General features: G+C 33.1%; 1 protein-coding gene across 2 annotated transcripts in view; it reads left to right on the top strand.

Annotated features, from left to right (window-relative positions):
• The window catches only part of Lrp1b (LDL receptor related protein 1B), a 2,026,300-nt gene extending 2,000,703 nt beyond the window's left edge, over nt 1-25,597 (top strand). The window contains exons 87-91 of one of the 2 annotated variants that reach the window (XM_021181392.3): nt 11,193-11,269; nt 19,313-19,403; nt 20,519-20,663; nt 22,453-22,551; nt 23,888-25,597. In XM_021181392.3, coding sequence (XP_021037051.1) covers nt 11,193-11,269; nt 19,313-19,403; nt 20,519-20,663; nt 22,453-22,551; nt 23,888-24,028 — 553 coding nt within the window. In that variant the 3' untranslated portion in view covers nt 24,029-25,597. The remainder of the gene's footprint in view (nt 1-11,192; nt 11,270-19,312; nt 19,404-20,518; nt 20,664-22,452; nt 22,552-23,887) is intronic. The other variant, XM_029472167.2, reaches the window with a different exon arrangement.
• The last annotated feature ends 1,551 nt before the right edge of the window (nt 25,598-27,148 follow it).

The following is a 27,148-nucleotide window of genomic DNA, read 5'->3' on the forward strand; positions in this document are numbered from 1 at the left end:
TAAAGAAAGCACAGTGATGTCTTCTAAAATCCAAGGGCTTGAATATACTCCAGTGAAGTGTTTGTGTAGCATACATATGTGTATATATGAATAATCAGCAATATTCAAATTACATTTTAAGATATTTTCTTTAAGAATTTTCTCTGTAAAAGCACAGAGAAAGCTATTAAACAAAATATATTAAAATGTAGTAATGGATACATATTACTGAGATATGAACATTGCTGAATTTTTAAATATAATTCTCCATGTAATTTAATTCTCTTTAATATCCCAAAGAAAAAATAAGATCTTAAAGTATATGTGAATTTTCTGAAAATGGAAAACTAAAAATATGTACCTCAATATTTTATTGCTTTGGAATCCATATCTATTTAGGTGCTCTCTGTTTTCAGAAGGCAATATGGAAATATGCCAGGACACTTCCCACATTGTGTGTTGTTGCTACCTGCCCAGGGCAAGAACAGTTTCCCATGTGGTTAAGGCAATTTAGCACTGGGAAGTTTTATGCTGTAATTTTATATTTCAAACCAAAGCTGAAAATCTGATACTCTCTCTCTCTCTCTCTCTCTCTCCCCCCTTGGTTTTTTTTTTTTAACTAGGTTAAATATCAATAGGCATTTGTGTTGAGAGAAGCAGGATTTCCTCAAAGTCTGTCCACATATCCTGCTATTTCTATTGTGTTCACAATTTCCACATCTGTTTGCTTTGATCCATATTTCATGGGAAAATCAAACTTCTTCTTAGTGCAGCCTTTGGACATGGAATATATTTCTGTGAAATTGGTCTTTTAATCCTGCCTATAGTACATCTCAGTCTTAAATTTGTATGTCTTATTCCTCACCACAAGATAAAAAATTCCTTCCCTTGATGTATTGTTTCTGATTTACTTATTAATTCCCAACCATTAACATGCATTCTTCATGTATCATACAATTACTTTGCATTGATACAGAATTTCACAATAGACATCTGCATTGCAATAAGCCTATGGTTTAATAATCATCCCATTGTTTTGATATCAATCCCACTAAAATCAGGGACTAGATAAGGCTGCCCACTCTTTCCCTATCTATTCAATATAAGTACTTGAAGTTCTAGCCAGAGTAATTATACAAAAAAGGGGGTAAAAGGGATACAAATTGGAAATGAAGAAGCATAAAAGACCCCAAAAGTTCCACCAGAGAACTTCTATAGCTGATAAACAACTCCAGCAAAGTGGCCCCAAATAAAGTTAACTCAAACAAATCAGTAGCCTTCCTTTATACAAATGATAAACAAGCTGAGAAAGAAAATCAGGAAACAACACCCTCCACAATAGTCACAAATAATATAAAATATCTTTGGGTAACTTTAACCAAACATGTGAAAGATGTATATGACAAAAACTTCAAGTCTCTCAGGAAAGAAATCAAAGAAGACCTCAGAAAATGGAGAGATCTCCCATGCTTATGGATTGATAGGATTAACATAGTAAAAATGGCTATCCTACCAAAACCCATGTGTTTTTAAAAAGGAAATTAATAATGAATCCTAATTTTCAATATAAACAAGACAATGATTTTTCAAGTTAAAAACTGACTAATGTGTTTCCTAGTAAGAAGTACAAACACAGAATGACAGACCTTACTTGTTGGGGTTTAATTGTGCTCCTATATCTATTGTCTTATTGTGAACACACTGTTTGCATCTATTGTCTTAGATCATTGTAAGGATCAAAAACCCTAACATCTATAAATCACATAGAATACTGTTTTCCAAACTGTAGACAATTTTAGAAACTGAAATTATTATTAACTAGCTTTAAAATGACCAGAAGCTAGTATAATCTAGCCTTCAGAAGTCTGGGGAAAAAATGGAAACTAAGAAAGAATCTCACACCAAAAGAACGGGCTTAGTATTGAAAGAAAGATATAATCACATCAGCAGCCATTAAATTGCAGTGTAGTAACCTTGACCGAAGTGGCCACAGAAAGAGCACAGGAAAAAAAGTGCCAAGATCAAAACCTCTTGTGACCCCTGAAAGCAAGGCAGAATTTGACTTATAAAAATAGCCAAAGTAAATAGAGAAAGTGTATGCCTCTCCAATGTGAGCTTGTGGATAACTGAGGGCCTGGAACCAGAACAATAGCTTATGGACATCTTCCTTTCCTTTGGATTTGTCGTTGTTCTAACATAATGTTCTTATTAGAAGCACAAGATTATTTTCCAACTCCCAAGGGAGAATAAAATGGAAGAAATGCCCAGCTGCTGTTTGAGAAACTGGGGATAAGGTTTTGGAAGGAAGAAGGGCTATTTCATCTTTTGTAAAGCTCTGTTATTCTTTTACAAAAGTAGACATTATCCTTCTATGCCTCCTTAAGGCCTGACTGTTCACATCTATGGTCTTGCAGAAGGGAGCTGGAATTATTAGCTTTGGGATTCTGTCTACCAGGAGAAGCAGCCCTTCTTCATGCAGACCAGGGGCACTAGAGAGAAGAGCCAAGAAAAGTCCAAGGGTTATTCCAAGCAAACCTCACATTTCCAGAAAGGTATTGAGCAGGTGAACTTGAACAGCCTGTGCTGCCCACGCTTCCGTCAGATCACTGCATGTTACTAATTTGTTTCTGCCCCTAGGAGTATTCTGAAAACATAAAACATGAAGTGCGCATGTTGTTCAGAGCAGCAAAACTCAATATAGCCTGCAACATCAATACTTGTCCTTTATAGTCCCAGGTGACAGGCTATAACTTGTTCTAGCTTTTGCCCTGCTTGTCAAGCTGACAGAAATAGATACCACACATCATACTTTTCTGAACAAGCTTAAACTCTAGATTGTACCGTCAGAAGATTGTGATCCTGCTTACTAACAAGAGATCAGTAAATCATTGAAATAACATTTCAATAAATAAATATTATTTATTTTCAAAGAATAAATAATTTTGTGAATTTTTACATTAGTGTCTTCCACGCCTCCAAATCCTGTCTCCTACTCTCATTCCCAGATCTCTAGCAAACCACTTGCTATGACATTCCTTCCTTACAGACTCTGTCTCGAGGAGGAGGTCACATAGACCTTCTCCTCCTACATTCCTTCCACTGACTCATGCCATAATCTTAGACCCCAGTACCAGCAAACATTTCCTATGAACCAACCTGCTATGCTGCTCAGGGGATCATGTCGTCTAACCACAGATATTTAAGTCTCTCATTTCTCATTCAAATACAATCTCCACTGTTAACCCCAGTTCTTCAGCATACCTGGCTTCCCCTCCTACTTCATCCACATCCACGATGTATCTTCCTCCCATTTTTTTCAAAGGCAGAAATAATAAGCACTTAAGGAGATAGAAGTCTTTAACCTGATACAAAAATGCAGTTTTAACAAGTACAGATATAACATGTTAGCCCAATAGTACATAAAAATTTATCTTTATGTGTTAGAATATTTTAAAAAGATTTTAAAATTTTTTGTTTTATATATATATATATATATATATGTGTGTGTGTGTGTATATATATATATATATATATATATATATATATATATATATATATGTGTGTGTGTGTGTGTGTGTGTGTGTGTGTGTGTGTGTTTTGTCTCTCTGTATATATGGAAATCACTAGAATGATACTTGTACAGACCAGAAAAGGGGATCAAATCCCTTAGAACTGCAGTTACACAGAGCTGTTTGCCTGCCATGAGAGTATTTGAAAGTGAGCCACAGTATTAAGGAAGAGCAGAAAGTGCTTTTTACTGTTGAGCCATAACTCCAGTCCTATAAAATAATTTTAATATAAAATTCATAATATGTATATATTTATATGCAGGTTTGATGAGATTCATTATTTCTTTTCATGTGGAAACATATTCTTGGTTTTTAATATAATAAGTGTGTCAAAATAAAGAAACAAAACCAATGGTGTGGTGTGTGTAACTATTCATTACCTTTTCAACACTTTACTGTATACTTGTATACTTGTCTACTAGTTTAACAATCCAGATGTCACATGTTCATAACAGGAAAGTTTTATTCCCTGCTTATTTTTCAAAATTGAACAAATGGACAAAATTGTGTCAGCCTACCTTTAATGTAGCACTTGATTCCATAGTAACTTCTGTACTTCTCATGAAAGATTGATTCTTATACTGTGCCAACAACATTAGTAGGAAAATATCTTCATACTATAATCATGTAAAAATGATTTACATCTTTCTTTTCATACAAAGATAGTAGTAGAGACAGTTATCCCATTACATCACTAAAGAAACTTATACCTAAGATTTTTCTCTACTAGGAAATGAAATTAAATATTATAATCATAGTAAAGTTATATTAAGATCATATTAGCACAGAAAATATTAATAAAGTTTATATTAATACTAGTAGGCTGATAGAATCTGTACATTTAATGTTCATAAAATTACTCATTGTTAAACAGATTACCTTCAAATTTCTTATAATCATAATTTGTTAAGAAACTTAAAGGCTTTTTTTTTATGCTTTATATTGCTTAATAACCCAGTCACAAAAGAACACACAAGGTATGCACTCACTGATAAGTACATAGTAGCCTAAAAGCTCAAAATACCCAAGATACAATTTAGAGACCATATGAAACTCAAGAAGAAGGAAGACCAAAATGTGGATGTTTCAGTCCTTCTTAGGGAAGGAACAAAATACTCATGTGAGGAAATATGGAGACAAAGTGTGGAGCAGAGACTGATGGAAAGGCCTTCCAGAGACTGACCCACCTAGGATCCACCCCATATACAGACACCAAACCCAGACACTATTGCGGATACTAAAAGGTGCTTGCTGACAGGAGTCTGATATAACTGTCTCCTGAGAGGCTCTGCAAGAGCCTAACAAATACAGGGGCAGATCCTCGCAGCCAACCATTGGACTGAACAAAGGGTCCCCAATAGAGGTGTTAGAGAAAGGACTGAAGGAGTTGACAGGATTTGCAACCCCATAAGAAGAACGATAATATCAACCAACCAGACACACTAGCGATCCCAGGGACTAAACCACCAACCAAACAGTAGACCTGAGGGACCCATGGCTCCAGCTGCATATGTAGCAGAGGATGGCTTTATCCGGCATCAATGGGAAGTACTTGTCTACTAGTTTAACAATCCAGGTGTCATATGTTCTGTGAAGGGTCAATGTCCCAGTGTGGGGGAATGCCAGGGTGGTGAGGTGGGAGTGAGTGGTTGGGTGAGTGGGTGGGGGTACCCTCATAGAAGCAGGGGAGGGGGGTGGGATGGGGGGTTCCAGAGGAGAAACCAAAAAAGGGGATAACATTTGAAATGTAAATAAATAAAATATCCAAATTAAAAAGAAAAAAGAAGGACAGCAAAAGAATAAATGAAGGAAAATGGAAAGGAGGAAAGAACGATGTGAAAAAGAAAGAGGAAACATGCACAATGTAAATGGATCTTAAGGACAGTGGTCAGAGCTAAGACTTGGCTGGATCCCTGTCATCATTTGACCGAGCAGGGAGGATGCTTGCTCCTGCAGGAGATATGAAAAACCTGTAATGGGGTAAAGTAGAGGCCTAGATTTCAGCCCTGACAGGCTGAATTTCAAAACTCATGCATGTCATATAGGTCACCCATTCTAGCAGTTTTTAATTTTTGAGACTTAACTGATCAAATTAAATTAGACTTCATAGAAAAGTTAAGACCTATCTGATTGGCTGCATGACTCCATCTTCCAACATACAACATATATATTAGGTGTGTATCTATGGTATATTGGAATCACAACTAAAGTGTCATCTTGATATGAGGAAAAAATATTGATACACCCTCTCTCCTGGAGAGCAGAGAATAAAACAATAAGAGCTGGGCAGGAATTATGGTCATTTTACTATTAAAATGTATTTATTTAATATTCTAACTTTATATTAAAAACCTGGTACTGCCTTAAGTAGGAAAAAAATAAAGAATACCATGTGTCTTAATGCATTGAACTATAATCAGGCTTTTTTGAAAATACCCTAAGTTCAGAAAATGATAATCAAACGGTTCAGAGTAAAATTTACTTAGAAAATTAATGAGTATCTTTCATGGCATAATTTATCTAATTTTTACTATGTAAAAATATTTTTATACAAATTTGAAGATGTGTGATAGTCATGTTTCTATTTTTATTGAGAGAGGTTCAGGAGCACTGAGACCCACAAAATACACATGGAATTTCTCCATTGCTTCATTAATTCCTATATGGAGAAAAATAGAGACTTTTGGGATATTTTTCTCTTTTGAGTGTCTATTGTCATGCCTAAAATAGAAATGTTCACACATACCATAAGGAGAAATACAGTTTGAATTGTTTTAAGGTTCACCTTTGCATTTCACTGTGTCCAGAAAAGTCCCTTGACCTTTAAATTTGATAAAAGAAAAAAAGCATTTATTAATCTTGTTATATTGTTTTGAAGTTCTCCTAAAGTAGGTGACTGTAGACCACATTTCTTCAAAGTGACAGTTCATATGAATTCATTATTTTTCCTGTGAAGATCATACCCAAGAAACTTAATACATACCCAGCAGTTCAATCCTAATCTTAATTGTCTTTACGAAAAGTTTCTCTACTACATAGGAGTTGTGAGTACTTTAGCACTTTTTTGTATGTGATATTTGTGCTATTTAATATTAACTTACATTTTAGATATATCTTGTGCCCTATATATGTTTGCTTCAACATTCTAATTTTGTTTGTTATATGTAACATCTGGCCAATATTGCCTTTACTGACATCACTCTCTACTATAGAGAGCTAATTAAAACAAAAAAAAAAAACAGTATAGCTATAATATAGTTATATAAATTGTAATAACATGATAAACTAAATAAGTTTGTTTTATATAGTGATAGACAGATGGGAACAAATTTTTAAAACTTATCTTAAAAAGTCACTTGTGACAGATACTATGTAAACTGATATATTCGCATAGCTAACTTTTGAGCAATATTTTTGAGTAGTATTATATCACTGTTAATAGCCTAACAATGAAACATTGAGTAAACTTTGTTATAATAGCATAGTTGTAGGAGGTATAGTAATTATATCTATTTGTGTTATATATTGGTTCTATAAGATTAACATGACTAGCATATGGATGTATGATCATAATCCATAATATATAATAAGTCCATTGATATATGGGAATGCAGAATCTGAAGTTTCAGTAAAAGTTCAGTTTGGTAATTATCCTAATTTAGGATATTTAAGACATTTTATGAAATTAATGGGATTTTGTGCTTACAGTTTATGAAAGTAGAAGAATAAGATTAAGAAATCAACGAAGCAGTAAATGATATTTTAACTCTTAAGTGCTTGTACTGGCTAGATTTGTGTCAACTTGACACAGGCTGGAGTTATTACAGAGAAAGGAGCTTCAGTTGAGGAAATGCCTCCATGAGCTCCAACTGTAAGGCATTTTCTCAATTAGTGATCAAGGAGGAAAGGCCCCTTGTGGGTGGGACCATCTCTGGGCTGGTAGTCTTGGGTTAAGAGAGCATGCTGAGCAAGCCAGTGGAAGCAAGCCAGTAAAGAACATTCCTCCAAGAACATTCCTTCATCAGCTCCTGCTTTCTGACCTGCTTGAGTTCCAGTCCTGACTTCCTTGGTGATAAACAGCAGTATGGAAGTGTAAGCTGAATAAACCCTTTCCTTCCCAACTTGCTTCTTGGTCATGATGTTTGTGCAGGAATAGAAAGACTGACTAAGACAGTGCTGGTGTTCTATAAAAAAAGCGATGTCAAAGAAAGTTGAATCAGAAACTCTCTAATCAGCAACGCATAACTGCACAAAGTTATGAGGGAGATATTGATGATGTTGATAATGATTATTATTATTATGGAAGGATGGATTGTGTACATTATTATTTGGCTAAATACTCAAGAATCTACCTAATTATTCTGTCTTTAATCCAAGAGTATTTAAAACTCATTTGGTTTTAATCAAAAGCTGTCCTCTATGGTGCATACTTACAAGCTCTGGGAAACAGCCATATGACAGTCCTCCAATGAGTGAGATGCAGGTATTTGGGGTGGTGATTCTAACTTGCAAGTGTTTATTCGTAGATGAAGAGAGATATCAGTAAATTACAGTAGTACAGATTCAAAGGTAGCTCAAGCTTGGATGAGAAATTTTGGCTTGATGAATAAAGAATGGGGAAAAGAGATGCCAAAGAAATTATAGTGAGTATGATTATGCAAATAATTCAAAGAGGAATTGAACAGGAAATTTCCATGATCTGCACATTCCTTTCCTTCAGTGCCGGGCCATTAATGGCTTTGATCATTGCAGTCTACATAGATATGAAGATTTATTAAATTCTATAAAAATGCTTTTAAAATGCTTGGTTTTAAATTACCCACTGGAAGAGAAACTTCTGGAGCAGCAAATGTCTTAGGTTGTAATTTTGTAAGTTAAGCAACAAGAATAATGGTTTCTATTTGATTTAATATCTCAAAGAAATTATTTTCAAATCTGGAACAAAGGGAGACAGTGAAACACATCTTATTTTATCTTTGGTTGTAAAGTATTCTTTTATAAGAAATATAGGGAAATTTTCAGGTTAGCATCACTGATTAAGATCTATTACTGGTAAAAAAATAATTATTTTAAGTGTGATTTCTGAGAGTTATTCCGATTTAAAATAGGTAAAATATTCCCTGAAGATTTGGAACTTAAATGTACTCTAGCATGGTGGGGGAGCACCCTCATAGAAGCAGGGTAAAGGGCATGGGATAGGGGGTTTGCAGAGGGGAAACCTGGAAAGGGGATAACATTTGACATGTAAATAAATAAATAAATAATCCAATAAAATATTAAAAATACATGAACACATCACTTCCTTACCTGCGATAAGTGCTAGGCTTCAAGCCATGGATAAATTCAAAAATTAGATTGTTAATAAATACCACCTGTCCTATGCAAAAAACTGAAGAATTTCCATAAGGTTCCTACTGTTTCTGTATTCATTCTCCATTTCACATTGCCTGCTAGCCTTAGGCTCTAAAGCGTATTTTTCTAACATCCTGAATTATATAAAAGACATGATGTTCTTGCCAGAACATCATCTGCTCAATTAGCATTTGATCTACCAATTTTCAGGTAATTTCACTCTCATTTTAGTCATTTCAATGAGGACATCAGAGATTTTGTTTTTGTATCTTTAGAACAGTGGTTCATAATGATGCAACCCTCTAATATAGTTCCTCATGTTGTGCTGACCCCCAGCAATAATATGATTTTTATTTCTACTTCATCACTGTAAATTTGCTGTTACCAATCATAATGTAAATATATGGCATGCAGAATTTATGATATATGGCCCCTGTGAAAGGTCATTAACCCCCCAAAGAGGGTGGTGACTGACAGGTTGAGAATTGCTACTATAGAAGGACAATAAAATATAGTAAATGCTATTCTCATATTTTAAGATGAACCTTGGTCCACTTTTTAAAATACACTGACATAAAGAGTAAGTATTAGTAGTTTGGAAAACAACTCAGTATAGCTGCATATATCAGTTTTAGCTTTATAATATAGTGAGTGTGTGTGTAATCTATACAAATTTTCCACTGAGGTATAGAAAGTTTTGTAGGTGGTTAAATAGGAAGATTTGACAGGTGTAAAGTTACAGAAAATGAAAAGCAGTTTTCAACTATTAGATTTTACTTCAAGACTGTTTGCGAAATGTCCCTCAAACATCTTATTTTAAGTTATCTGAGATATGTGTTAAGAATTAGAACCTATAAAGATTTGGAGAGTTTCTAGGTCATACATTTATAAAAACAGAAATGAGAAATAATAACATGTTCTACAAAACTTAACATTTCATTCATTGTTCACTTTACTCTAATTTTGTATGCCTACTGCATTCATTTTGGTTCAATGTTATAAAAAGACCCAAAGGCCTAGATTTTAACTGACCTGTTTCAATTATTGACTTATAATGTAGTCTATCACAAATGCTAGGCATAGAAAATTAAATTTCATGTAAGCCTTCTTCTATGAAGTAACTGAACATAAAGGTGAGTAATTGCTGGAATGCCAACATAATAATGATATTAATTTTCATTTGAACCATGTCCCATGCTCATAATATATTATCATTATCAATCAAATATGTATATATTTAAAAGAAATCAGTACTACCAATTGTGCTCCTTATTCTGTATTTTGTTTGAAACCAGTTTTGTTTGTGATTTGAGTTTGTTACTATGATGGTTTTCTGGAATGTTACCATGTTTTATAAGAGCCAATAGTGTTTTTACAAATATCAAAAATAATGTGCATGGTATGAGAGAAACATTGTTTGGAAAACAACATTATTCATATGTCATAATTGTGGCAGAAATCTTATATTATAGTTATGTAGTTCTCAGTATACTGAGAGAGATTCACCTGGAATGGTCCTGAAGGATTTTCTTCCATAGTGTACAACTATTATCAATATGATGATATTCGATAGTCATTTTAAATATGTAATGAGGCCAGTGACATTGCTTCTACGTGATTTGATGCTGATAGACTCACAGAGACGTTTATGGCAGCCAGTTAACATTGTTCATACTCAGGGAAAACAGCTCACATTCTTCTTTTCTGCTCTACCCAAGCAGATTCTTCTGCTTTTTGTTAATAACAAATTTTAATCAAACCTACCCCTCTTATTCTCCTCTAGACATAGGGAAACCATGTTGTGATCCCAATATGGGGAAACAACGTCTATTATTGGAAAATTTGAGCATATGCATATAAACTCCTTTGATGGGCATATTATTTAACAACAAAATTAAACATTTTATTTCCTTATCTCTTGCTACTGTAATATTCCTACACACATAGTTTTTGCAAACCTGAAACCTTGAAGACTGTTTGTTAGTTACATCTTAGGCAACCAGATGAACAAAATGTCAAAACTTAAAAATAAAGAGGGGTTGTATGATATACACACTCAACATTGGTGAAGTAGCTGCTTGATTTTTTTGTTTACATGTCACAATTCATGCTATTCAGTTAATGTTACCTTCAGCATACTGAAAATGTGAAACAAATTAGTGAGAATGTCTCCTGTTCATGAGGAATTTATAATGATTGTCTCTTTTCTTGGTTTGCTTGAAGTATCCACGTTCGTGAACATTGTGTTATGTGCTATTCACTGATTTACTGTTGCTTTTTGGATCTTTCTAGGTGCTCCACTAATTGGTCAGGGACACAGTGTGAGAGGCCAGCTCCAAAGAGCAGCAAATCCGAGCATATCAGCACAAGTAAGTGTGTCTAAAATCTTTAGAAGCCATTTCTCTAACTTTTATGCCATCATTGACTCATATAAGACTTCAAAGGATAACAACATTATCATACAATTAGAATGAATGTAGTCTGGACTTCCTTGAGGTACTATTGTAATTGATGGAACAAATTATTAGAAATTAAATTACCAATAAGAAAACAAACAATATCCTCACTGAGAGGTTTTATCACTTATCTGTGTTTTATAACACTTCAGTCTCAGGTAGCAGAGCTAACTCAATCAGCACTGTGTTTCTCTGTAATTTCTGAAAACCATTTGTAAAGATTTTCAAAGTAAGTCAGAAAAAGTTTCCCAATTCATATATATTATCACTAATTTGACCTTGAATGGGGAGACCGAAAAGTGCATAATATGAAAGAAATGCGAATATACACAGACAAGGAGGAAAATTATATCCCTGATAACAATTGTTATGTTTAGCCATTTACTTCCAGAGACAAAAGCAAAAATCATATATATGGTATGATTCACTTAGATCAAGATTATGTGATTTTGTGCATTAGAAGTAGTCCTTAATGTTTGTTTCTCTACATATTCTTTAGTCCTATTTCCATGGTTTCACTATTCCTGAAGCAACAGTGTCCAAATTTCTTACCCTTGGAAATTACTTTGAGTTAGTATGCAGGGACACATTGGAAAGATGGAGCATAGTTCTAAGACAGTGGTTCTCAGCCTTCTAAATACTGTGACACTTTAATAGAGTTCCTCATCTGGTGGTGACACCCCTAACCATGAAATTATTTTCACTGCTACTTCATAAGTGTAATATTGCTCCTTTTATAAATTGTAATGTTAAAAATAAATAAATAATAAATAAATAAATAAAAATAAATTGTATTTTTGGAGATAAAAGCTAGCTAAAGGGGTCAGGGTGAGCAGATTGTAAACTACTGTTCTAAAAGACTATACAATGCACAATATAATCTGAATAGGTACATTTTATGTTCTTTGGTCAGAGAGTTTTAGATTTTCTCTGTCGTGTGTTTTGTGAATACATGAACACCATGGTAGGAAGGACTAGTGTGATAGTTTTGGGAGATTGGTTTAGAAAAGGTTATGTGTGGTGAGAGATATTTAGACTAATTTTATATACTGAAGAGAAACAAGTAAATAAATATTTTCATTTTTCCTCAATACTTGAACTCAAAATTTCTGAAGAATAATTGAGATAAATGTAGTGTTTGAAACTATTTAATCATCTTATTAATCATTAAGAACATTTAAAAATGATAGTATGCAGATGACCTTACAGGCATATAAAAAACATTAAATTTTAAAGGCAGATGGCTATGGTAAGTTTCTTTCATCCTGTCTGTTGTAAAATTTTTTCAAGGATGTAATTTAGAGTAAGTACAGATTGTTTCAGGGCAAGAGTAATTTTCAACATTAGAGAAAGTGTTTTTTTTTTTTTTGTTTTGTTTTTGTTTTTTTTTTTTTTTTTGGTTTTTTTCGAGACAGGGTTTCTCTGTGTAGCCCTGGCTGTCCTGGCACTCACTTTGTAGACCAGGCTGGCCTCGAACTCAGAAATCCGCCTGCCTCTGCCTCCCGAGTGCTGGGACTAAAGGCGTGCGCCACCACGCCCGGCCGAGAAAGTGTTTTATAGAAAATAATGCACCAGGTTAGGTGTGTACCAAATTTAAAAAAAAATTTTCTTAAAGGCAATTCTCAGAAAAAAATTGAATGATAGAAAGTGACTTGGTGATCAAGAATGTTCCAACTTGTTTCATTGAGAGTAGGATATCCAAACATCTGCATGGTCAATCTTCTTTGTAATAAAATATGTCAGATTACATAAAACAGCTTTGGTGCAAAAGACATCAGGTGTGGGGGCATGTTCCACATAGTGCTTGCCCTTGTTCTGAAACATGCCTTCTTCTCACTCACTGAAAGCCCATATAAGTAATAGTAATTTCAGAGGGTAAGAAGGTGCTCTTAGCTATTTAGATGTCACATTATCATAAAAGGAGCCACATTTCCCAAGAAATAATTTTATTAGATGAATATTGAACTTTCTGCCAAATGCTGGAAAACACCCCACTCAGAGGCTATAAAGGAAGACACATCAACATGTTTTTAAACTAGGAATTTACTACACTCATTCTTTCAAGGGGAAAAGAAAAATTGCATAAGAAGGAATATCTAGTTACAGTCTAGATTACTACTTCATGCATGTAAAATATCCTGATTGCTACAAGATTACCATGGCTTTCAACCATGCTCACACTAGTGAGTGTTCATGTACGTTAGTCCATGGTGTTGGTCCAACCTGTACAAAGAGAAGTTAGACTCAAAGAATAATGTTAATTTCGATTACTAAATTAGTTTAGAACATTAACGCTCTATACAGCTTCCTTGAAAGCCTTATAGAGTTCCATTATTCTATCAAGACAATGTAATTATGTCTGATTTTGTAATGTTTAGAAGACTTTAGAGAATTTAGAGAGTTGATCTTTCAATAGTTTTAATCACAGACCACTTCTAAGTAAAAGGTATTTACTGTTAGACATGTCTATGTAATGAACACAATAAACAAAATATAATAATAATTAAAACAAAACATGCGAAAAGCTTATACCTATTCTGAATAAAGGGGAAGTGCAGCTAGATGAAATAAGGGTGTTGTTAACCTCTCAAGGAAAATCTAATAATTTAGATGTTTGTTGAGTATTTCTCAAGCATGATCAGAGGTCATTTGTCCACAAGAAAAGTGGGATACTAATTAGAAAGGAAGAAGACAAGTTATCAATATGTGAGGATGATATGATATTTCACATAAACGACCCCAAAAGTTCTACCAGAGAACGTCTCCAGCTGATAATCACCTTCAGCAAAGTGGCCAGATATAAAATTAACTAAAACAAACAAACGAACAAAAACAGTAGCCTTCCTTATACAAATGATAAATAGGATGATAAAGATATTAGGGAAACAACTCCCTTCACAATAGCCACAAATAATATAAAATATTGTGGGAGTAACTCTAACTAAACAAGTGAAAGATCTATATGACAAGAGCTTCAAGTCTCTCAAGAAAGAAATCAAGGGAGATCTCAGAAAATGGAGAGACCTTCCATGCTCATGGATTGGTAGGATTAACGTAGTAAAAATGGCCATCCTACCAAAGGCAATCTAGAGATTCAATGCAGTGCCCATCAAAATCCAAACACAGTTCCTCAAAGATATGGAAAAAGCAATTCTCAAATTCATCTGGAAGTGCCACAAAAAAAAAAAAAAACAGAATAGGGAAAACAATTCTTAACAATAAAAGAACTGCTGGAGGAATCACTATCCCTAACCTCAAGTTATACTACACAGTAATAGTGATTAAAAACTGCATGATATTAGTACAGAGAAAGACATGCTAGTTATTTTAATAATAGAATTGAAAACCCAGAAATAAAGCCACACAGAGACACTTGATATTTGACCAAGAACCCAAAAATATACAATGGAAAAAATAAATGGTGCTGATATAACTGACTGTCTGTAAAAAAATTAAAATAGACCCATATTTGTCAACTTGCACAAAGCTCAAGTCCAAGTGGATCAAGGACCTCAACATAAAACCAGATACACTGAATGTAATAGAAGAGAAAGTGGGAAAGAGCCTTGAACTTATTGGCACAAAGGAAATTTTCTAAACAAAACTCCAATGACTCATGCTCTAAGGCTGGGTGTGGTGGCGCACGCCTTTAATCCCAGCACTCGGGAGGCAGAGGCAGGTGGATTTCTGAGTTCGAGGCCAGCCTGGTCTACAAAGTGAGCTCCAGGACAGCCAGGGCTATACAGAGAAACCCTGTCTCGAAAAACAAAAACAAACAAACAAAAAACAAACAAACAAAAAAAAAAGAATTGATAAATGGGACCACATGAAACTGGAAAGCTTCTGTAAGGCAAAGGGCATAGTCAATAAGAGAAATCAGCAATGTACAGATTAGGGGGAAAAAAAAAAAACTTCACTGACCCCAGATCTGATAGAAGGCTAATATCCAAAATGTATAAAGAACTCAAGAAGTTAACCACCAAAATACCAAAGAACCCAATCAGAAAATGGGGTATAGAACTAAATAGAAAATTCACCACAGAGTGATGTTGAATGGCTGAGAGGTACTTCTAAAGAAATATTCAAAGTCCTTAGTGATCAGAGAAATGCAAATCAAAATGACCCTGAGATTCCATTTTATACCAATCAGAATAACTAAGATCAAAACCTCAGCACATATTGGGGGTAATGTGGAAAAAAAAATACTCTTCTATTGCTGGTGGGATTGTAAACTGGTACAACCACTCTGGAAATCAATCTTGAAGATCCTCAGAAATTTGGAAAGAGATTTACCTGAAGACCCAACCATACCACTCTTGTGAATATACCCAAAAGATGCCCCACCATGCCACAGGGGCACATGTTCCACTATGTTCATAGTGGCCTTGTTTGTGATAGCCAGAAGCTGGAAACTATCCAGATGTCCCTTGACAGAAGAATGGATACAGAAAATGTGGTTCATTTACATAATGAACTAACCAGCTTTTAAAAATGAAGACATCTTGAGTTTTGCAGGGAAATGGATGGAACTAGAAAATATCATTCTGAGTAAGGTAACTCAGACCTAAAAGGACATGCATGGTATGTACTCACTAATAAGTGGATATTAGCTAAAACCAAAAGGACAGAATACCCAAGATACTGTCCACAGAACTCACAAAATTCAACAAGCTGAAGGGTCCAAGTGAAGATGCCTCATTCACACTTGGGAGGAAGACCATCAAACTATACTGTCTTCACTCTAATCCAGTGGTTGGTTACTGCTTTATTTTAATTCTCTTAGTTCCCATACCCTCTTGAGGGCTGAGGAGTAGCCATCCTTCAGTTCTCAATGGCTAGTTCTAATGATGACCAGACTAGATGTGTTTGCATCCCTTAGGGTCCCAAGACATTGTGTAGCCTCTACAAGTTAGTATTGAAGATACCATGCATTTTTTGTGGTGGTGGTGGGTGGTGTTGGTTGTTTTTGTTGAGATGAGAATTCCATGTATCCCTGGATATTGTGGAACCCTCTCTGTAAACAAGGCTGGCCTTAAAATGATAAAGGTCTTCCTGCCTTTGTGTTCCAAATGCTGTGTTTAGAGTGAAAGCATGCACCACTATGACCACAAGATGGCATGTTTAATAAACTTGTTTGTTTCATTCTCAAGTGCTGTGCATATCAATACAGCAAAGATAAAGTTAAAGATAAAGTTCATGTTAAGACATATTTGTTAAGTGAGAACTGAACACATGGGCCTCGGGCCATCATAAGAATGGACTTTACTGTTTGCAGAGGAAAAGGAAGTATAAGTTTTGCCCCAAAGGAGGCAAAAGTCATTTGCACAAATATACTGTGAAATGTATAAAATGTGAGCACATAGAGTGGTTATAAAACTTTCTACACTATCAGTATGGTGACAGCTATACCAATGTAAGATGATGATAACTTGTATTGAGAGAGTTTATCTGAGTCTGTGACTTCAGCTGAGATGCAGGACTGCTCTTCCAGGACAGAAAAGAAAAAAAAAAATCTTCAGAACCACATTACAAAGGAAGACATATTGTGTTCATTATGACACAGTTGAGCAAGTTTCCTCTGACCTCTCACACTTTCAATCAGTTTACAACAACCCACTTATCCACTTATTATGTCCAAAAAAATCGGTTAGATTCTTATATGTCAAAAACATATTAGCACATTACATTAAATCTTACTTGTTTTTTACTGTACATAGATTGTTTAATATGATATATTATGGTTATGAATTCTGCTCCTCCAAATTCTCCATTTTCTTCCTCACTTTCATACCCACCCAAATCCACATCATTTCTTTCTCATTAGGATCCAAACAGGCATCTAAAAATAATAAAAATATGACCATAAATAAAATAAAAACAAACCAGAATCAGACAAAACAGGCAGAAGAAAAAAAGCAAAAATTCTTAACTAACTTTATATTTTTGAATTTTATAATGTCAGTAATTTCCATTAATGTTTATAAAAATGAAAACAGAATTTTTTTCTATATTATTTATCATCAACATTAAACATTATTGCAGTTACCTTGATTGGTTGCATAAACATACCAGATGTTTGGTCTCTTAAACAGAGCTCTATAATGTATAGGGATTGCAGCTACCATCTGTGGTGGGGAAATTAAAAGAAAAAGAGATGGTTTGTTTTCTTGCATACATAATTAATAGTTATAACATATGGAATAGCAGAAACTAGATAGAGCAGGTAATTATATAAATATATGAATAATTTACAATTACACTGAGAAGAAAGCATGCTGCATACTTTGAATCTAGTATTGGTTGTCTTTACACATTTACTGATGATCTCATGTTAAATGCAAGAATAATATACAGTGAAGTGAAGATATTTGTCAAGTTAAGATTAATCAGTTGAAATATATGTAAAACTTACACGAATTTTTTGTAATAAATACTTGCAGATACTTTGGTAATTCATCTCCGATAGTTGATCTCCCTTATGTATCCTCTATTTATAACTATTGGAAAATCAGTCACTCTGATAGACTGTCTGCACACTGGGAATAGTGGGATGATTAACTTCTTCTCTAGTATTTTATACAACCATGGAAATGCAGAGAAGTTATCATATAGCATAAGTTCTGATTTTAATTTATAAATGTTTGCAATATTTATGTTTGGGTTAAATGCTAGGCAATATTGTTTCTAAGTTACTTGTTGCATAAGGTATTTAGACTGAATGATTGGATGACTATGGAAAGCCTGGTTTCATGTGCACTGTTAGCCTAGCAAAAAAGTTAACATGGTTAGCTCAGAAGTGCTATTTAATATTTCTGCTATAAAGTGGCCCTTACATCCAGCTTCTTTTTACTATTCTTGGTATTCAATTCTAGGATACCACCATACAATTATATTAACAACAAAGGGTAAATGATTTGATTCAGAAGAAATGCTGTCTGATAAAATCACTATCCCACTACACTTTCTACCTATGAATGAAACGCAATATTTCTCTGATTTTTCTTATGATCAGATACAGAAAAATTAAACACAGCATTTAAGACAAATGTTAAGAATACAGATACTAACACTATTTCCAAGAACATAAAAAATGTAAACATTTTCAACATAAATCAAAGCTCCATAAATATTTTTCTGAAACTATTCTGGAGTTGGAATTTAGAAAAAGAGAACATCAATTCCTTATTTATTTATTTATTTATTTATTTAATAAAGAAACAACTCTCTGATTCTTCTATTAAAAATTAGTATATATTCATTTTATGTTATTTGTATAACTATTTGCCTACATGTATTTATGTATATGTACTATTGGGTGTGTCAGAACATAGAGTTCAGAAGTGTCAGACATCTAATTATTATTCTTGTCACTCATTTAATGGCAAGAGCATATCATTCCAAAGAAATCCAAGAAACAGATGCTTCTGTATATGCATATCCAAATAAAAGTATCATGTCTTTGGTACTTGACCATGATGCCATTTGACCTGCCATAGGTACAATGGCTAATTATATATATATATATATATATATATATATATATATATATATATATATATTTCTGATATATATATATATCAGAACAATACCTTATTTGTGGAATTTTAGTCAATAAAATTGAATGCAAATATATTCAGAAATCATTAACCTACAATGTTTACTTTCATAATTGTGTGCTCATAAATGTGGTAGTAATCAGTAATTCAGAAATAAAAATTAGCTCTAAATGTCAAAACTTTAAATGTAATTTATAAGCAAAAGTTAATTTATAACCAACCATCCCAACAGGCTCTTTGGTAAGATGATGTGGTAGTTATGACCTCAGAATACAAACATTTTTTTCCATGCTTTATTTTTGTTCACATTAGTGCTGATATGATCTAATGTGACAGTTTAGTAATGCTAACCTTTATATCATTTGTTCATTTGTTCATCCATGGATCAATGTCTTTCCAGGGAGCATTGCTATCATCGTGCCACTTGTCCTTTTGGTGACCTTGGTAACCACTCTAGTGATTGGTTTAGTGGTTTGTAAGAGAAAAAGAAGGTAAGATGCCATCCTCTCAGTTTGACTGAGTCATATGAAAGTGCTAAAAATGTTTTTATTTTCCTCTTAAAAATGAGGTTAATTATTCTAATTACAAAACAATTTTTCAAATTAGTTACCCCTGATTTCACTTAAAATTGCTACAATTTATACAAGTATTCCTTCATTTTATGTTGACAGAATCAATCCATGTATGTAGTCTAATGAAACTAACAGTGGCATAACATTAACAATTTCTGTAGAATTTACATTTCTTGTGATCTTTCCTTGAATAAGCAAAGCTATCTGAAGATTGTCTTATTAGTTTACTGTATATAATTGTTGGCATAAGTCTATTTATTTCTATGCAAGTATGTTATAAAATACACTACTAATGGGTAATGTGCATTAATTTCCTTTATCTTCCAAGAACTGGATGTATTTTATTTTATATAACTGTATCTATAGAGCTCTATAGATGTTAATTAATCTGGAATATGAGAGTTTACAAAATAGTATTATAGTCATTGCATTAGAGGTTATAAACAAAATATTTCAAAGTTTCTTTATCACATTTTTGTTAGTTAATTTTCAACCCAGAGAAAAAAAGTAGGAATTTAGCTTATAGCTGAATTGTGAGCTTTCTACTAAAGTGGCATTGTGCTCAGTATAATCTTACTTTTAATATGAATTTTTGTTTTGGTTTGGTTTGGTTTGGTTTGGTTTTGGTTTGTTTTGTTTTGGTTTGGTTTGGTTTTGGTTTTTAGAGACAGGGTTTCTCTGTATAGCCCTGGCTGTCCTGGAAATCACTTTGTAGACCAAAATGGCCTCGAACTCAGAAATCCGTCTGCCTCTGACTCCCAAGTGCTGGGATTAAAGGTGTGCGCCACCACACCCAGCAACTTTTAATATGTTTTGTGCATTGTTAAATCACTTTAATTTAAACTAAATGGTGAAATTGAGTTTTCTTTTCCTTTGTGATCTGAAAAATCTGTTATCAAACTTTTCTTATTCATATTTTATTCAAAATTTATCAATTGTACCATGTCAGCAAATGAGTAAATATTTTAATCGTATAGAGCTTAAATTGCGATGTCTTTGCAATTGATACTTAACTTTATCTCCACATATTATAGAACAAAGACAATTAGAAGGCAGCCTATCATCAATGGAGGAATAAATGTAGAAATCGGCAATCCATCATACAATATGTATGAAGTGGACCACGACCACGGTGATGGGGGTCTTTTAGAACCAAGTTTCATGATAGATCCAGTAAAGGTAATATTTCTTGAAATCATGAGTAGAGAATACTAACATTCCTGAGTCAAAACCACTACGGAATTCTGAAATTAATTATGCTTTTGTAATATCTATACTTACAGTAAAAGACTTTAACATATATTGAGTTATCTGTGGTCTTCCAAAGGAAAATACATGGGATATTCATTGGGAAATACTAGTAAATAGTACATTATATAAAATATATATGTATATATATATATTCACTTAGTTTACAAAGATGGAATTTTATTTAGGGTAATAACAAGATATATGGGGTGATAGCATCACTAATGTACAGCATGATGTTGAAGTAATGGGTACTTCATTTTTCATTATGAAAAGAGTTCATTGGTTCAACTTCAGTATAATTAGTTTGATCACCATATTGTCTTGTTGAAAAGTTAACAAAGCTGCGTCCTGAAGCTTATTTTTTAACTAAATTCCAGGGAGAAAAAATCTGTTATGTAATATAATAAATTTATTTATTTGAAACATTCAACAGTCATATGTAGCTTTTTATTAATATTGTACATAACTTTTTAAAGGTTTCTGTGACGTATTATTACAGTCCGCTCAAATGAAGCAAATATTTACATAAATTAAGTATACAAAGATTAATTTGTCTTAATTATCTGAGCCCATATTTACTGAACTATTTTCTAGCTACTTCGTTATTAATGACGCTTGTCCAGACTGTACCTTATAGTATTAACACATTGACCAATTATATACTTAAATTCATTAGTACAACTTCATTAGGACTAATCTTAGTAACTAGCAAATTCTTACATTGGAACTTTCCATAAAATAAGTAATGCTTACATTACTATAATACAGGATGCTTGACATTAAAAGAACTTGGCACACATAGGAATTTATCTGTGAAAAAGAAAGCCATTTTAAACAATTAGACTTCTGGCATCCTTCCAGAATGTTTTAAGGAAGAACAGTGACCCTCATGTAACATGAACTGATGGAATGAACCCCTCAGCTTTTCATGAAAAGTTCTAAAATCCCTTTGTTATTTTAGGTCCTAGTACTTAAATCAATACAATTATTTAGACTTAGAAGCAACAGAACTTATTGTAATAGTTACACACTACCCTATGAAAATTAAACCATGCTTTAGGTCCTTCATATATGATTTCAGTGTACTCATATGTAATTTAACTGAGCACTCAAAAATATACATTTACCATTTAGATGACTGAATTGATAAAATTGTTTAAGATATGAGTTAACAGTTTATTCCTTTCTGGTTAGTAATATTTGCAGTGTGACTCTAAATTACTGCATGAAGGTAACTACATTTACCTATATTCAATTACATTGAAAGATTATATGTGCTTGGCACACTTGGAAATTTATCTATGAAAAAGAAAGCCATCTTAAAAAATAGACTTCTGGATTTCTTCCAGATGTTCTAAGAAAGATAATTTTATTCTAAAATTATAAAGTGATGATCAATTGTTAAAAGAGGATAGCTGAGTCTTCAAAAAAGACTCTTGTCCAAATTCTGAAATTTTAATGTCAAAATCTTCACTGGAGGATTGTTCAGGGTTACACAAAAGTCGATGTTCTTCATGCACAGCATAGGTCAGGAACCAGGACCTACGGTTCACACCTCTGACATAAAGATCTCAATTCTGTATGTTGACATAAGCTTCCTGGTGTGGCCTAGAATTAAAGGCAAATTTACATTAATTGTATCATTGAATTATATTTTGTATCAGTAAAAAATGTTTCCATGTCATTAGATGAGATAAAATTTTCTGTTTATGTACAGTCCAGGTACATAGGGGGAGGGTCCAGTGCTTTCAAGCTCCCACATACAGCACCGCCCATCTACCTAAACTCTGATTTGAAAGGACCACTAACATCTGGGGTGAGAGAAACAGCCTATCTTTTCCTTCCCATCCCATTTCATACCCTCACCATTCACAGAGCCACTCTTGACTTGGACAGAGCTTGCCCTTATCATGGTTTAAATTAACAAGAGTTTGCAAATTAGCATTAAAGTCTCAGACTTTTGCAGACTTTACATATAAGAATGTTTCTAAAGCCCATTACCAGTTTAGACCAGCTATTATGTTGATAGTATTCCCGCTATGGAATTTGGAAGAATTTTAAATTGTGGCCAGCTAGATTTATAAAAATAAATGTAAAGTGAATGAATTTAAATTTATTTATTTTAATTATAGATAGGTATATTTAGATTGTATATATATTATGCAACGCTAAATTAAAATGTACATAAAATGTCATATTTTAGACAAATTAGAGATGGTATAATTAAATCTTAGTTATTTTTAAGATTTAGTTACTGTGTTTAGAAAACAAGTATTCTGTCCAGAGTCACAAATCTCATTTTAGGTAGAACAAAAGATCATGGATGTACAGGGTCCTCAGACCTCTTGCGGCTGACCATCAAGTCCTTTTCATTCTCATTGTTTGTCTTAGAGTGTGCATGCTATAAAGACTACATGTTTCCTTGCTGTAACAAAGGTTAAGATACTGCATGAAAAAGAAAAACACAAACTAAACTGAAACTCTTAACAAAAATATAACTGAAGTGGCACTTTTTTGTGTAAAGTTTCAGTTTCTTTAATAGTGAATATTGAATATTATTTTCAACTGAGAGAGCTTCCTTGTTAGCCTTGATTATGGTTCAAAATCAACCATGCCTCTAAAACGTCACATCTTTCTCTGAATTCAAGATTACTGGGAAGAATCCAGAGATATTTCCAAAGCAAGTACATGTAGGTTGTTTGAAATAAAAAATACTATTTTTACTTTAAAGGTATATACCTAATATATTCTGTTGTTTTGATTTCTCTTCATTTAATTATGTTTAATTCACATTGAAAAATTAGAAGAGTAAACCAGTTAGATAACTGTTGCATCCATCTGTGGACTTCCACCAGTAGTCATGGTGGGGACAATGTGTTAAAGGCCAGATATGCTTGAAACAATTACGTTTACCATTTTATATTAAAGCTACGGTATAAGTTTCACAGTTATACTGGCTTTTACTTTTGTTTCAAAGCTTCTGTTTTGTCTCAAGCTACCTTAAAATGTAGTTATGTTTCTACATTAAAGTGGACTAAAATCTATGAACATAGTAATTAAATTACATGTCATCATTAAGAACAAATATTCTACAAATTAATTAATTTGGTCAAAATGATAGTAAAACTCAATTTATTCTCTTTACCCTTCAGCCAACAAATTACTCCAACCCAGTATACGCAAAATTATATATGGATGGACAGAACTGTCGAAACTCCTTAGCAAGTGTGGATGAACGGAAAGAACTTCTTCCAAAGAAAATTGAAATTGGCATCAGAGAAACAGTAGCATAATGAAGGACACTTTTCTATGCTGTATAAATGTATAAAATATAAGGATTACTTTTATATGTTCCAACACTATTATACTTATTTTAGCATCAACATTATCTCTTTATCTTATTCCTCGTTAATTGTTTTCTGAGTTTTGGGGCTTTTATTTTTTGCTAATGAATATTGATTCACCATTTTTAAGGTATTTTTATGAAAAAATAACTGCACTACACTAAAACTTACAACGATGCTGCTGATATGACACACCTTTAAATTTGTTAAAACCTAAAAACAACAAAACCATATTCCTTTGTAGAGTTAATATGAGCAATCTATTTTATAAGAATTTTTTGTTCTCCGTAATCAGCAAAGTACTCTACACTTTAGCATTCTATTCTCTGAAAATTTTAATACAATGTCATTGTAGTTTCTGGGGAATTGAAAGGACAAACTCTCTTCTTCATGCCCATGAACATGGATTCAGACTTGGCTGAGAATACATAGCTCATACGAGGTCAGCATCTCCTGCTTTGCAATTATTCTGTGGGGACAGAGAGGAATAACTAGAATTTTGGAGAAAAAAACTTTTAAAAGGACATAATTTGCATGAATCAAAATGACTTATTTTCCAAAAGTTTAATAGACTCTTTGATATACAGAATAAATGACCCCTGTAACAATAGTGGTATTTAGGTTGATAGAACATAGCAAACATATAACTATAACAGGACTAAGAGAGCTTGTTGTGTAATAGGACCTTTTGCTTCTCCTCAATCCTAAGACACATAGCCAGCCAAGAGCACAGCAGGTTATGAGACCTCATGTCTTATGTATTTATTTCCAGGTATGTTCATGTTATGGATAATTATTACCTCTTAATCATGCTGAGCACTAGAAAACCACATGCAACCATACAAAATGATACCAAAATTTTAGGTTTGTGAAGACACTCTCTTTGTCAGGTCAAAGAGAATTTTGTTTGTATAAAGTAATTGGTAAGGATTTTTGACATGCCATATGACTAATTATTTGTCCTCTCAATTCAACTATGATTCAAAAAATCTTTCAAGCTAAAACAATTACTTGCCATGATGCCTGGTGGAGAGTCTATTCTGTGCCATTAGCATTTGTAATTTGTTTTCTCTTTGTTTATACAAAACATACAGACCCATTCACTTTGTTCATTTGTTTTCAAATTTTGATTGTAACAAATATGGTTTATTTAAGTTGAATAAAAAGATAGCATTTTTATACAAATATCTTTAAAGGCACAAAAGTTTTATTCATAAGCTGTGGGGGGTTTTTGTCCCTCTGATAGACATGACTGACTTTTAGCTGTCATAATGTATTAATCTAACAGATGAAATATGTTTGTGGTTGCTCTATATCCCTTTGTACAAGCATTAAAAACTGCTGTTTTATAAGGAAACTTTTTGTTGTACTATGTGCATGCATACTACCTATTTCTAAACTTTGCCATACTGAGGCCTTTATAGAATATTGGTTTATGTAATACTTGTGTGATTTGCTTGAACAATGTTATGCATACCATAAACTTTTTCAGGTTCTTGTTTAAGTACATTTTTTAAATTGAACAGTATTTTTCATTTTGGTTATAATAGTCATTTTGCCTATGTTTCTACAATGAAGTGTTAAATACTTTATAAAAATTGTTGACTGACTTATTTAAATGAAATTCTACATATTTAAGTGCTTGTGTTTGGTAGTTTTTAAACCAACAAAAGTCCTTTCATTATATGGTTTAAATATACTAAGATTATCTTAGAAAACCCTTCCCAGGGTATGAGAGCTGTCACTGAATACTTTTTCACAGTGTACCTAAAGAAGAGTTTCTCTCTTGAAGTGGAAAGGTTTCCTTGCATTTGCCTTTCACTGACTTCTTGTTCTTACCATAAACTCCCAATTACAACAGAAAGAAGTATATTACACATACAATCATGTAACTGTAATAAGCCATTATTATCCCTCTTCTTTTCTTTAGAAAACAATGTACTTCATGGAAAAAATGCATACAATGCTCAATTTAAGGGGTATTGTTTATTAGTATTATTCTGCAAACAAAACCTATAATTTATGATTTTTTTTCAGTTAGGAGCTTGTGAAATACACATTCACGTGAGTTTTTTGCTAAAGAGAGCAAAAGTTGATCATTCCCTAGATCCCTGTTCACTTTCCCACAAGTTCATATTTTTATTGGCTGAAAAATTAAATTCAATCAACTGAACAAATTTTATTTACTGAAATTTAATCTCTAATTTTTCTGTTAGTCAATCTCTATTCCTATTGTATAAGTTCTATATAATTATATTTTGTAATTTTCTCTTACAAAAAGCTAAGTAAATTCTTTAAAAACTCAATTATATAAATCTCCATATTGATAGCTCTTTATCAGTCATACAAAATAATGCTTTCTGGGTAATTTCTTCATGCTTTGGTATGAGAATTTTTTTTAAGTTAATGGTTCTTAACAAACCTGAACTTTCTATAAATTTATTACCATAGAACAAGGATTATCAGCCTCTCAAAATCTAAGGGCAGTAATTCTCAAGTTGTCCTTTCCAGGGATGACTATTAATTTCAGTTCCTGGACTCTATCCATTAAGGTGATGACAACAGCATACCAACAATGCTGCATGACTGAATGATTTCTAGAGATACTGTCAGCTATTTTGGTGGGGAAATACAATTATCCATCTTATGGGATGTTACAATCAAATAATGCCAAAAGCAATCATAAAACAAAACAACTCCTCAACAAAACAATGGTATCTCCAAAGAGATAGCTCAGTAGGAAAAACCACCTGTCACATATCCTGTAAGCTTGCACTCAAGCCCACTGACCCGCAGGATAGAAAAGAGGACTAACTTCTGCAAGTTGTTTTTTGACCTTTATGTCTGCTGTGGGATGAGCAACACTTGTTTTCATGACTCCGAAGGTTGAGACTTAAGATCTTGCTTTTACTGAAAGAGCATTGTATTTTGTTTTAATGAAAACTCAAATATGAAGACTTTAAATATTAAGAGTACAGTATGGGTAGTTATAATTAACTACAACATGCAAATTGCTGCAGTTTCCAAATGCCAGTAGGAAAATCATTCCTAAATTAGTAGAAGGCAATT

This window comes from Mus caroli, unplaced genomic scaffold, assembly GCF_978045245.1.
Source record: "Mus caroli unplaced genomic scaffold, Mus_caroli_1 scaffold_2, whole genome shotgun sequence".
NCBI classification, from domain to species: domain Eukaryota; kingdom Metazoa; phylum Chordata; class Mammalia; order Rodentia; family Muridae; genus Mus; species Mus caroli.